At 39.1% G+C, this 13,678-nt stretch overlaps 2 protein-coding genes across 6 annotated transcripts; one reads left to right on the forward strand and one right to left on the reverse strand.

The window, feature by feature from the left end:
- Positions 1–698: 698 nt before the first annotated feature.
- LOC138405375 (probable serine/threonine-protein kinase kinX) lies at positions 699–2,789 on the reverse strand. 5 transcript variants are annotated; one of them, XM_069513505.1, is made up of 3 exons: positions 2,688–2,789; positions 1,650–2,177; positions 699–1,547 (listed from the first exon to the last, which is right to left on the reverse strand). In XM_069513505.1, exons 2-3 carry the CDS (start codon positions 2,152–2,154, stop codon positions 985–987), a joined length of 1,068 nt encoding a protein of 355 aa, XP_069369606.1. In that variant the 5' UTR covers positions 2,155–2,177; positions 2,688–2,789; the 3' UTR covers positions 699–984. The 5 variants fall into 5 exon arrangements, with proteins under 5 accessions (XP_069369606.1, XP_069369609.1, XP_069369607.1 ...); XM_069513508.1 differs by having other exon boundaries at positions 2,656–2,689; XM_069513506.1 differs by lacking the exon at positions 2,688–2,789 and adding an exon at positions 2,600–2,684.
- A 2,122-nt stretch (positions 2,790–4,911) lies between these two features.
- On the forward strand, positions 4,912–13,089 carry surf4 (surfeit 4). The gene is made up of 6 exons (XM_020082436.2): positions 4,912–5,547; positions 8,298–8,484; positions 9,714–9,790; positions 9,883–9,926; positions 11,045–11,231; positions 11,790–13,089. Exons 1-6 carry the CDS (start codon positions 5,500–5,502, stop codon positions 12,054–12,056), a joined length of 810 nt encoding a protein of 269 aa, XP_019937995.1. The 5' UTR covers positions 4,912–5,499; the 3' UTR covers positions 12,057–13,089.
- Positions 13,090–13,678: the final 589 nt, after the last annotated feature.

Consider the following 13,678-nt stretch of genomic DNA (forward strand, 5'->3'; position numbering starts at 1 on the left):
TACTGCTGCAGGAAGGAACGACCTGCGATACCTCTCCTTCACACATTTGGGTGAATCAGACTGAAGGAGCTGCCCAGTGCTGTGACGGTGTCCTGCAGGGAATGGGACTGATTGTCCATCAGAGAAGACAACTTCGTCATCATCCTCTTCTGTCCCACTACTTCCGCTGAGTCAAGCCGAGTTGTAGGTTATCCAATATATATAGTGAGTTTGACTTTTACCCTCTATTTTGTTGGGCTGAACCCTGGATATTACCCATGATCCTCTGCTTCCTGAACCAGAGGAGCTGCAGTTTTAACAAATCCACCAAACTCTGTTTACAATTCTTCATATTTTCAGTTTCCTGCTGAATATCGGAGATAAACTCTGGTTTTTGATAACCTCTAAGTCTTTTAAACTGATGTAAAGCTGAACTTTAAAGAAATCTCTTTTGTCTTTTGAAATCTTATTGTTCCAAATGTTATTAAAAGAACTCTTATTATTTTTGTCACTTGAAACCATAACATGTTTAATTTATACTTTCCACTTATGTATATGAAAAGTTTTCCATTTTTTTAAGTGGACGACTGATTTTGCCCCAAAAACTATCCAGTAAATCAAAGTTTATCTTGTGATATATCTTTATATTTAATAATGAATTAAACTGAATTGTTCTAAGTGTTTTGCTGTTTTGGGTTTTTGACACACAAACACATCTCTGAACTGGTTATAAATTTATTTTTGAGACTGATGGAGTTGATGCATTAATCATCCATCTTCTTCAACCTCTTTTTTCCCTTCTTCCCTTTGTCTACGTTCATCTGTTGTTGTTGTCGTTTGTCCTGCATTTCTCTCTTGGGCGAGTCGTCCATTGAGTTACAAGGCCTCTTTCTGTCCCCCAGGAAAATAAATCCTTTTAGTCAGTCTTGACCTTAAGATCATGTTTTCTGCCGTTTGGTCTTTCACACTTGCCTTCTAGTCTGGAATTGGTTTTGGAGAATGTGTCTAATCCACCTTCCTCAACCACATAGAAAGATTTTTAATTGAATTGCTGGCTTTCTCTCCCTCTTCATCCCTCCTGCTTCTTTTGGGCGGAGGTTCAACCGAGTCATTATTTGCATTCTCCTTTACTTTGAGTTTGTTCTGCATTTCTCTCTCAGAAATCCTTTTCGCCAGTCTTGACCTTAAGATCACGTTTTCTGCCATTTGGTCTTTCACACTTGCCTTCTGGTCTTGAATTGGTTTTGGAGAATTTGTCTTATCCACCTTCCTCAACCACATAGAAAAATTTTTAATTGAAGTGTTGGCTTTCTCTCTCTCTTCATCCATCCTGCTTTTTTTGGTCAGAGGTTCAACCGACTCATTATTCACATCCTGCTTTACCTTGACTTTGTTCTGCATTTCTCTCTCAGGTGAGTCCTCCTTCGAGTCCGAAATCGTCTTAAGCTTCTCAGAGGTGCATCCTTCAGGTGACCTTTTGTCCAAGGACAGCAGAGATCCAGGAGAAACCAAGGACACTGTTTTTGAATTGATGGCAATGTCTGTTTGGAGTTTGCCATTCTGTTTTTCTGTGAGAAGAGACATAAAAAAACAGGGGGTAAAAATGAGCTTTGTCTGGACACTGGTACCTGGTGATGAGGCCTGGAAGTTGTGTGGAGGTGGACAAATACCTGGCAGGACATTTAAGTCACTGGGACTCTCATGAGCTTCTGCAACAGTGGAGTCATACTGTTCAGCCATCCAATCAATCCACTCGTCTATGTCCTCCTCTTCTGTGACAGAGCTGTTCATCTGCTGAGGGTCTGGTGGTTCATACTGTGCAGCCATCCAATCGACCCACTCCTCGAATTCCATGTCTTCTGAGACACACCTGTTGACAGCAGTGGGGGCTTCATCCATCCTCATCTGCTGAGGCTCTGGTGTTCTATACTTTTCATGGAGCCATTCTAACCACTCCTCTAATTCCATGTCTTGTGAGTGATATTCATCATCATCATTGGATGCTCCCTCCATCCTCTTCTGCTGAGGTTCTGGTATGTTGTACTTTTCATGGAGCCATTCCAACCACTCCTTTAATTCCATGTCTTGTGAGACATATTCATTGTCATCAGTGGAGGCTTCCTCCATCCTCATCTGCTGAGGCTCTGGTGGATTAAGCTCTTCAACTGGATCCATCCTCGATCTCTTTGGCTTTGTAACTGTGACAATGTAAAATGAAAGGTGGATATCAGCAAAGTGTAAATTGGCCATTTCATCCAAAATATCGATCAATAAAAACAGCCTCTCTTTATTCCACCCAGTCCCCTGCCCAGTACATATTTTTCTTTATCAACCAGTGGTTTTTTTTGTTTGTCTCTTTTTGTTTGTTTTTTTCACAACTTTCACACACTCATAGATTTCAGTCCCCTTAACATGAAACATGATTTGTTATCGTCAAGATCCATGAAATATCATCAGAGAAATCAATAAACATGTGGAAAAACATTCTATGATCTCACAATGCAAAAGAATGTGACAAAATATCCTGAATCCGCACCAAACTTGAGATGTCTCATCTATCTCTGTTTACAAGCTATGGTCTGTCAAGTTCAACATGCTAAACAAAAGTGAAAACACTTACAAGTAAAATGAAGCTTTAACAATCATTTAAAACAATGTAAATGAAAGATAACACACATTGTGGATTAAATAGTTGTAATCAGGCTTACCTGAAGATGATTAGTCTTCTGCCAGTAATGTAAATATGTGTATGTCAGTTTGTATCTACTGATTTCTAACTCTTTTATACAAAGGCTATGACACACTTTAATGTCATCAAGGGAGCCTTCTTCTGTGTGTCTATAATCTACCTCTCCTTTGATGAGATTGAATGTTCACGCCCACAATTACCCACAATTACACAATATACATTTGTTTAAAAAGTAAGAAAGAAAAAAGGAAAATAATGATTTGCGGTATTTAAAAGCAAGATATTTAATGGATACTTTATATTCATAAAATACATTCATTTCAAAAATATAACAAAGAAGCACACAGCCATGCATGAATTTACACAGGAAATTAATATATTCAATATTCAACACTCAAAAAGTAACAAAGGAAAAGTTCAAATAAAGATTTGTGATGATCAAGGACAAGTTATTGGGGAATACCTGAAATACTGAATAATGAAATTCGTTCACCGCAAAGATATAGAAAATAAAAACCGAGTCATGTTTGACCCATGTAGTGTATCATAGGGTTAAAAATCAACTTGAATCAGGTTGAGTTTGTTTGCTTCCAAGCAAAGATGCACAGAAACATTCCAAAGCTTATAAAGTCTAAATGAAATCTATTTAAATGTGTTACTGTTTTATTTTTTAACAGTTTTGTGTTTGCATATTATGTTTTATTTTACTTTAACAGTATAGAAGTTTGTATATTTTATACTGTGTGCACTGGTTCAAACAGCTCACATGATACTGTACAATAAATTAACATCTCAGTCTCCTGTATGAACTGATGCTATAAACCAAGATAGGACATTTAAAAAGACTTGTGCTGGAAGCAGCACGAAACACACAATTTGTTGAAATGATGGAAATTGCTGACACGAGTTAATTAGTATGTATTTGTTAAATGCATTTTTTTAAATGATTAAATCTATTACATTTTATTTTACAATTGTGCTTGGCAAATATCTTTTGTTTTTATTAAGTGGATGTAATAACATTTAATTTCTTTATTATTATTATATTTATATTCATACATAATAATCCTATCTGTTGATGAAGCCCATGGTATGTGACTGAAAGCTCCATAAGAAATCTAGTGGGTGAACACATGTTTTTCTCCTATTGTAATAAAAACACTAAATGAGGGAATATCGTATGGAGTAATTATGCTTTATCTCTTGAACAGAGTTGTATTTACTTGAATAATGTATTTTGTTAACTGTCTGTGATTTTAAATTGTGCTGTTGTGGTGACCTGAGATGACCTAACACCTCATCAAAACACTCTTTGTTAATGTTATGTTGATTTTTCCTTATATTGTGCATATTCAATTATCTGTTCTTAGACTAGACAAGTTGTGTGATGTCCTTGAGTCATTCATGAGTACTTGTACTGAAATAATTCCATTTTGCTCTAAATGTATATTGTGTTTAACTCCTCTGCAATACAGAGTGATGTATTCTACTCTATCACAGCTGTAGTTAGTTACTTTGCATACAATGCATTGACTGAGATTAAAGGTTCAGTGTGTAGAATTTAGAGACAACTAGTGGTGAAGTTGCATGTTGCAGCTGAATAGCCCTCACTTCACCCTCCCCTTCCATACATGAAAGAGAACCTGTGGAAGCTTCAGTCGTCATAAAAACTCAAGTGTTTAGTTTGTCCAGTTTGAGCTCCTGTAAAAACATGGCTGCCTCCATAGAGCCGACCTGCTGCTGATGTAAATATAAAGGCCCATATTAGGGTAAAGAAAATAATAATTTGTACAAATTAGGTGATTAAACACAAGTGAAAACATCACTAGGTTTATTTTACATTAAATATCTGCCTATAGATCACCTAAATCTTACATACTTGGCCTTTAAATCAGAAACTTTTTATCTTTTGACTTGTGACCCCTATGTGTGATGTTGTGGCCCTATGTAATTTTATAGATGTTTGTGCATTTCACTTAAGAAATATTAATTCCCTTTTAAACTTATTTTTAAAAAGTAACAAGCTGTTGCTTTTTGTTTACAGCTTGACTCTGGTTTATACTCCTGTTAATGCCTGTCGTTATTTTCCTCCTTCCATTAGTTTAAAAAAACCAACATATTATTATATCATGTGGCATTCCTTTGTCGTCATCGTAAAACACTTAAGCTCAACTAATTTTTTATAGACAGATAAATATAGGTAGGCAAAATAACAAAAAAAACAACAAAAAGAGTCTCTGATGTTATAATACACTTTATTTTATTTCATAACTGGTCAAATTATCATGTTGTTTTTTAATAAATCCACCACTTTAATTGAGTTGAATAACCTAATATAAAGAGGACCATATTAGACTCTATAATAGACAGTAAGAATGCACAACTGTCTATAACCTGTAGCCATCTTTAGGAGCTCCACCATTTACAGGGGAGTGTTTACGATTACACGGGTATAGATAAATGGAGGTGGAGTGCGTGGCGTGAATGTGCGCTTCTTTACACGCGTTAAAAAGCCCAAAGCCCAAACAAACCCGCAAACAGCGGCGGCGGGGCCCCGCACGCCTCAGTCTACGTGGCATACAGCGGTTGCAGCAGCAGCACGTAGGGGGGCCCTGTGTGGCGCTCCGTCAAATCGCGGGGCATTGTGGGGCGGAGGCGGCCTTTTCTCTCGAGTCCAGGGCGAACGGGAAATCTTCAAGTAAATAACGTGAACAGGGGGGCGAGGAGCGAACAGTCCGAGCCGGAAAGAAAACCCAGCACTTCACGCACCGTGTTGAGCTCCAGCCTTCGGTGTTAAAAAGAGAGGAAGAACCGCTACAGGCGCAGCAGACATGGGGCAGGAGGATCTCATGAACACCGCGGAAGACGTGGCGGATCAGGTAACTTCAAGCCCTTAGCTCCGCTGGTGTCCCCCCGCTAGCCGCTGTTAGCATGCTAGCCGCTAACTAGTTTTGAAGTGACTCCCCACCGAGTGTCTCCTGTTAGCATTTTGACGTCTTTACTGTTAGTTTGTACACGTCCACAGTTTCCTGCTGAGGACTCTAACCTGATATTTAGTCAAATCCATTTCCTCATATTTTGAGTTTGCACGGGCGGCTGATGTGTCAGTGTGCTGTCACACGTCTCCACATTGATTATTGTTCCACAAAGTCTAACTGTTAGCTTCAGCTGACGAGTTAAACTCGGACTGAGTTAGCAGCGTGTTAGCTTGTAGCCACACGGTTTGTCCATATTGTGTATTTGCTGCTAACCTCTTTGCCTTGATGTGACTCCTCTGATTTGTGCTTTTTCCAAACTGGACATCTGTGTGTGGCCCTGACAGAGCTGCTCAAACACCCATACCCACCCCCCAAACCATGGATGTCTTCACTTTATTACACAGGCTACAGCTAGCTAGCTTTACCATAGCTACGTTTCTCTTATTTTCCTGTACTGGTGTGACAACAGGTCATCCACTGCTCCACAAAAAGTGAGCTGATTTTAGGTCAGCCTGTGTGACCCAGGTTGATGTGCAGTTTGGGGGTACAAATTCCAGAGTTGTGTGTGTGTGTGTGTGTGTGTGTGTGTGTGTGTGTGTGTGTGTGTGTGTGTCAGATGGAGAGAGATGTACCGTCTGTCCTTTTGGAAAGTTGCTACAGTCGTGTGTGTGGTGCACTCATAGCTTGATGTTTTTGTAGGACGATTTAAAGTCAGCTATCTCCTTGGAGTAGAACTGTCATTTCTAATATCAACCCTGTCAGTGTTGTGTATGTTTACGCCGACTATGTGGAGTCGAACCCAACAAAAACGCTCCACTTCCTTCATTTAATTACACCTGATTGGTTCATACTCTCTTATCATGAGTTCTCTGTGTGGTATGCTGTAAAATAAAAAAAATATGCCATCTGCACACTTTGCTTTGTTTGCTTTGTAAGACACGTTGCTAAGCCCATTTTAAGGGCACATCCCTCACTAATGGACCCCTGAGCTAACATGTTGCTTACACCTTCTCCACAGTCTATTTCCAGCCTGTGGCTAAGACCCTGTAACCCTCGGCCTTGTTCAGATTGGTTCCCTTCTTCGTCCATTCACATCTCGCTCAGCAGTCGTGGTGGGAGTTGGTAAACGCTGATAGGCTGCCGAGGTCTGGCTGTGCTGATGTGGACTGCCGAGGAGGCGGAGTGTGGGGCAGGTCACAGCTCCTCGACTCTAGTCACTGAACTGTCTGAAAATCTGCTCATGAATTCAGTTTGAGAGAAGAGCTTAGTGTAGTTTGTTCTTTTAACTATTTATTTTATGTATTCAACTCCATCTAAAAACAAAGGGGTCTTTTGGGAGACTCATGGATACGCAGACCTGTTATTATCTTAAGATCTATAGACCACAACACTTCTACCCGGCATCTTTAACCTTCTTACTCTTTTGAAATCCATTACATCAGTTGATACTCTTCAATTCCACGCCTTTATTTGCTCTTGGTTTATTATTTCAACATTCACATTTGAGAGGGAGAAACATATGTGGCCTAAATCTCATGGATTAGTATCACATGTGACTAATTCTCACACAATTAGGTGATTGTTTGGTTCTAAACTTTGAGAAGGAAATACTGTATTCTTTTTAAATTATTGAAGTAATCAGTATGAAGATGAAAATAATATGATTGATATTTAAAAGGCTGTTACATGATGAGAAATCTAATCTACATTTCGCACCTATTTATTGCAGTTAGTGACTAAAGCAGAAAAAAAAACTTGCTTCACAGTTCAACTTATACATAAGTACCATAATTTCAGGGATCATCATGCACTGTCTCCTGCACTTACAAGGGGATCTACATAGTGTGTGGAGATTTAAGAAACTCTTACCAAGTCAGCAATTCTACTTAAAATAACTGTTATTCTGACATTCGATTCAGCGTTTAAATGATTAGTGGAGTTATCACTATAGTTGATAGCGTTTGATAGTTAGTAGCAGGCTGCCTCAACTTTATTGGGTTTATATAAAGGACTTATTTGTAAAATTCAGACATGATGTTTTACTCTGGTTGACCCTGGGTCCTTAAAAACCTTTACTCAACTTAAAATGGCTTTAACTCCATTTTATAAGTAAAAGGCCCTAAAAAGTATTAAATTCAACACTGGGTGGGTCTCTGTAATGAATAAGAATCATAAGCTCTGTTTGGCGCTGCGTTGTTTATGGTTAAACTAATGCCTGTGTTTTCAGCCTGTTATCTAGTTCATGAACATGGGGAAATGCAAGTTTAATGATCAGTGCTTTAGGAATGACCAGTAGCAGTTGTTGTTAAAGCCTTTGCCTGGACATTTTTAAGCAAACTGCACTGTGTGTCCAAAGCCTTTCAAACTTGGGACAGTGGTGATCAAGGTAGTGGAGAGTCTATTGGACAGAAAGTGTTTACTTGGAAAACATGTTTTCACTTTAGGGGTGTGTGTATCCAATGCAAGTTTGGGCTTTCATTTAATTTCAAGTGCTATCAAAAAGGTCTTAAAAGTCTGTTTATAGCTTCAGACTCCCTGGTTACTGCTTAATTACCCATTATAATGTTGTATTGTCGTTTGCAATGTGGTCACATCTCTTTTTTTTCCCCTCACCAGTAACTTACTCTCTCCTGTTTTCTCCTGTTGTCCAGTTCTTGCGGGTAACTAAACAGTACCTGCCCCACCTGGCACGTCTGTGTCTCATCAGCACCTTCCTGGAGGACGGCATCCGCATGTGGTTCCAGTGGAATGAGCAGAGGGACTACATCGAGGCTACCTGGAGCTGTGGCTACCTCCTGGCTACCTGCTTTGTGCTGCTTAACCTCGTAGGACAGCTGGGTGAGTGAGTGAGTGGGCGGGAGGGAGAAGTTAGGACCAAAGATGAGTTGGCTCAGATTTTACTTTATGGGGGTAGTGAGGTGTGAATGAAACTGAAGCAAATCATATATATAGTTTGACACATATATTCACATAATTTTTTAATGTACACTGTAATGGTTTTTAGATAAATGCAATAGCCATCCTGCGCAATTGGAAGAAAAAAAAAAAAAAAAATTTTTTTATTAAAATATCTATTAGTCTTGTATTTATTGGTTTATGTCTTTTGTCTGATTTAAACATGTTTTATTTTTTACATTTGCCTGTTTTTTAAGAAGTAGCAATTCTAATTTTGTTGTACTGCTTTCTCTTGTACAATGATAATAAATGCTTTCTATTATTAATATTCTATTTAACCGTATGAGATAAAAAATGTAATGTTGGAGAAAGGGAAATTCAAAGCTGTGTTAATTTTCCCGATTCAAAATACGAACGTTTTAAACAAGCACCTGGTGTATTTCAGCCACATTGCATCTGCCGTTTGCAGAAAGTTGCGCAATAAAGTCAAGCACAGTGAACTTCTCTTGCGTAACTATAATCATCTTGCTGATTAAAGAGTTCAGAGGAGACTGTTGTGACGCATTCAAAGATGCAGCCAGGCCCACTTGTCCATGAATCTGTTGCAAAACTGCTTCACTAAGCTCATTGAACTTTGAGGTAGATGGGGTTTAAAAGCACAAGTTTGTGCGCTGAACACTGATGAAGGCGTCAGCCAAAAGACTTTGCTTTCTTGTAATTCAGGAAAAACTGGATTAAATTAATATTTAATCCGTTTAACTTTTATGTCTTTGGATCTTTCCTCTGTGAAGCTCCATTTTTGTCATGTGTGAACCAGAATTTGGTATTTTCTGAGTTCAGATACATCCACGGACCTATTCTGCCACATGTTTTGCAAGCTAAATTCAATCGTCTTAAGTCTAAGCTCTCAGATAAAGTAACACCTACTACACAGGGTTAATATCCATTTAATAAGCCTGATGCTAGAATCAGTTAGTCTCTTCAAGTACTCTAGCAAGTGAATATTGTTGTTTTACTTTAAATTGTTTTTTCAAATAGCTTTAACGTAATCATGATTATTTACATAAAGTGGCTAATTATATCTCAGGCTTGCATTTTTCATTCTAGACAAAATTGGAGACCAACATTAGCCTTAACTTTAACCATCTTTGCTCTCTTGTGTGTCCTAACAGGTGGCTGTGTCCTCATCCTCAGTAGAAATTTTGTACAGTATGCCTGCTTTGGATTATTTGGCATCATAGCGCTACAGGTGAGAAGACACTATAACTACATTTTCAATATACCGCCCCAACATGATGTTATTGTGTCTAATCTGAAACATTTTCTTTTTTTCTCCACCAGACTGTCGCTTACAGCATTTTATGGGACCTTAAATTTTTGATGAGGTAGGTGTCATTTAGTTTCAGTCACAGGTTCAAAAATAATGGTAAAAGAGAAACTCTGTGTTTATTGGAATATTGTGCATATTATGTTTGTCCAGCTTCCAAACATCAACTCAGATCTCTAAATCGCTGATCTTGCTTCATGTGTACACATACAAGTACAAGTTATTAAAATGTAATTGTTGATGTTTTTACACTGAGTGGTGATATCTGATGTTAAGCTTTAAATTCCGTTGCCTAAAATCATAGATTAGAAGTAGCATAATCGGGTTGAAAGATTGTGCTGCAGAAATGGAAATATGTTAAATTCTGACGTACTATGAAGTTTGTACATGGATAAGGTTCTGCATTTAGAGTAATTCTCTGCCAGGCTACTTCACTTCATCTTCAATTATGGGGAAGTGTAATTCATTCTGAGACTTAAACCTGCAGAAGCACTGCACTTAACGTGAAACAGTTAGTTTAAATGACTATAATTACTGTGGACGAGACCTGTGGTTTATTTAATCCTTAATAGTCAGATGAGTCATCACAGAAATCTCTTGTGCCATGTAGGACTTTTGTTTTTACATTTAATTCATGTACTGTGGGTTTAATATATATTTCCTGTAAAAAAAGAAAAAAGTATTGTTTGGAACCATGCTCATTTCACTCAATAAATAGATCAGCACTCAGTTGAGCACTGCTCCAAGTCCAGTCCCCTTAAATTCAATCAAGCTGCACTACATTTCTAGACATTAGTCTCCTAAATACGTCACGGCCGATGAATTATCCCTGCAAAATCTATGAAATTGTCATCGGAAAATGGCTCGAAATCTCGAAATGATACAGGAAAGAAATCCTGTATCCATGCCAAAATGTAATGGGTTTGGCCCATGTCCTATCCCTTCACCATGTTTTTTTTAAATCTGTTTGTTTCTGCATAATCCTCCTGACAAACAGTCTAACCAAGCAACCAACAGGGAGACAGGGGCTAAAACAAGATCAGGATCAGCTGCTCTGTCATTTTAAGGCCGCCTCAGAAACTGTATTGCATTAAAATTCCCTCTGTATTCCAGACATTCTTCTGCTTGTCTGAAATGCACTGTCCAGAAATAACCGCCCCCTCTCTTCTCCCCCAGAAACCTTGCCCTCGGAGGTGGTCTGCTCCTGCTGCTGGCTGAGTCTCGTTCGGAAGGAAAGAGCATGTTCGCCGGAGTCCCCTCCATGGGAGAGAGCTCGCCGAAGCAGTACATGCAGCTGGGCGGTCGAGTCCTGCTAGTGCTCATGTTCATGACTCTGCTGCACTTTGACTCCAACTTCTTCTCTGTGAGTACTGACGACACATCTGCGCCTACATTCTGCGGCCTGTTCACCCAGATACATACCGTCAAGTAAAACAGATGAGGATGCAGTGAAAAGGTTCAAAGGTTGTGAGTTTAACACGTCTGTGTCGAACTTGAACTAAAGGTAAAAGATTCACTGTGATTGGTTGCCATTCTCAAGTTTTTTTCCCCCAAGAATCCGTAAGCTTTTTTTGATAACCAAACAGTGAGATCAGTTACTTTAAGGTAGGAGATCATTTTAAATACAAGCACTTCACTCTAGAACTGCTTTCACACGCACAATCATGCTGTGCATTTTCTGGAGGAAACCACTGACCTGGTTAGTGGACGACCCTCTCTTCCCCCTGAGCCACAGCTGCTGGCTGTTGAGATGCAGGCACTGTGGTTTGATGTTCAACAGAAGTCCTTGTGATCTTTATTTGATAATGATTTAAATTAGTGTCTCCAGAGCATGTCGACCATCAGTAGTGATGTTCATTTACTATTAGTTCAGCTCAGACTCAAACTCTGTTTACCTTTGGACTTTTGCCTCTTTCTACAGATCCTGCAGAACATGGTGGGAACGGCCCTCATCATCCTGGTGGCCATCGGCTTCAAAACTAAACTCGCGGCATTGACCCTCGTCGTTTGGCTTCTGGCCATCAACGTCTACTTCAACGCTTTCTGGACCATCCCTGCCTACAAGCCCATGCACGACTTCCTCAAGTACGACTTCTTCCAGACCACCTCTGTCATCGGCGGCCTTCTGCTGGTGGTGGCACTTGGTCCTGGCGGCGTGTCCATGGACGAGAAAAAGAAAGAGTGGTAGGCAAAAAGGGGGATGAGATAAAAGGATTGCCCAGCACCACTAAGGTCCCACCACGACCGGGACATAAAGACCCTCCCTCTCCTCCAGTTCCCCCCATCAGGGTACATAGGTTTTTTTTCTAGGTTTTTTTATTTGGCCAAATCCGCAAACACCATCCCATCCTTTTTTTTCTATTCTTCACCAGACTGCTATTTTTATTTTTTCGTTGATCATGATCATGCCAGATGTTTTTTTTAAATAAACTGGTAAAAAAAAATCCCAATCCAAACTACATAGAAAACAACAACAATAGGATGATAAGTGGAAAAAGAGATTTATTTGTTCTGTTTTCAGGAGATGAATGAAAATAATTTATTGTATTTTATGGGTGTTACTCCATATCATAGATTGATTTTCATATTTTCTGAGTAAAAGTTGATGAGTGGAGATGGAGCAGCAGTTTGCCCCCCCCCCCCACCCCATGGACACTGATGTTTTTCTGTCGTTGGATCTCAGAGTGTCTGAGACTTTCTCACCGCATTGATACAGAAATCTTGGGCGCTCATTTGATAGCAACTTGCATCTTCTCTCCAGGTTTCATCTCCCCTCTCTTTTTATAATGCCATACCCTTTCAATACATCTGTACATCTTCAGTCTCAACTGACTGAATCTGGGGGGGGACGTGTACATTATATAGTGGTGGATTGCAGTCGTGCTTGATTGAAAACTTCGACACAGTTGTTAGCTCCAGGACTTGTTATTGGGCACTTTGTACTGTACGTCTCTGGCAAATGCCTAACTAGTGAACTGTATATGATCGGGGGATAGTAGTGGGGGAGGCTCAACGTTTGTCAAACACCATATTCTGCGATCTAGAAAAGCAAAGAGGACTAAGCAGAGTCACTCATCACCTGAACTTGCGTGTTTTTTGCCCTGTGTAAGAAAATAAAAATATTCAGTGTATTGATTTTCAGAAGTTTATATTGTATTTTTGATCTTTTTTTTTATTATTTTGGAAGTTCATGGCGCAAAAATAAAAATAAAAAATATAAAGTCATTGGCTCACTCAAGGTTTTATGCTCTCACAGATTATCTGACATCAGTGGACCATGAAATGTAAACTCTAAACTGATGATCCGCACAGCAGAGTGCCAACATGGAGCATAGTACAGAAGACACGCAGACTTAGTGAGGATTGCTTGCAGATCAGTCTCCGCAGAAGATTTGAATGAAGGGTGTTGAGTTGGTGCTGGAAGGTCATCGAACCACAGATTAGATTTTCAGGTCAGAGATTTTGAGAAATATTGACCTCTGGTGGCCGACTGCAGTAACACCTCTGCAGTGGAGCATAGCATCATTTTCAGCCACGTTGATAAAATTTAGGACACATCTTTAGGACACATCTGTGTCTTTTGATTGCCGCCATGATAATAAATCATTGATTTGTGTTTGTTAATTACAGCAGTAACTGTTGAAAATAAAAATATGTATTAAATAAAAGTTATATATACATTTACTTTTATAAAGTTATTTATCGGGATAATAGTAAAGGTTAGTATATTAATAAGTTAAGTCCTCTGTCCAGAAATAGCTCCAGTAGGAATGATAAGAACCTTCTTAAAGTTTACAACTGACCCTTTAA

The sequence above is a fragment of the Paralichthys olivaceus genome, chromosome 18, assembly GCF_024713975.1.
Source record: "Paralichthys olivaceus isolate ysfri-2021 chromosome 18, ASM2471397v2, whole genome shotgun sequence".
NCBI classification, from domain to species: Eukaryota; Metazoa; Chordata; class Actinopteri; order Pleuronectiformes; family Paralichthyidae; genus Paralichthys; species Paralichthys olivaceus.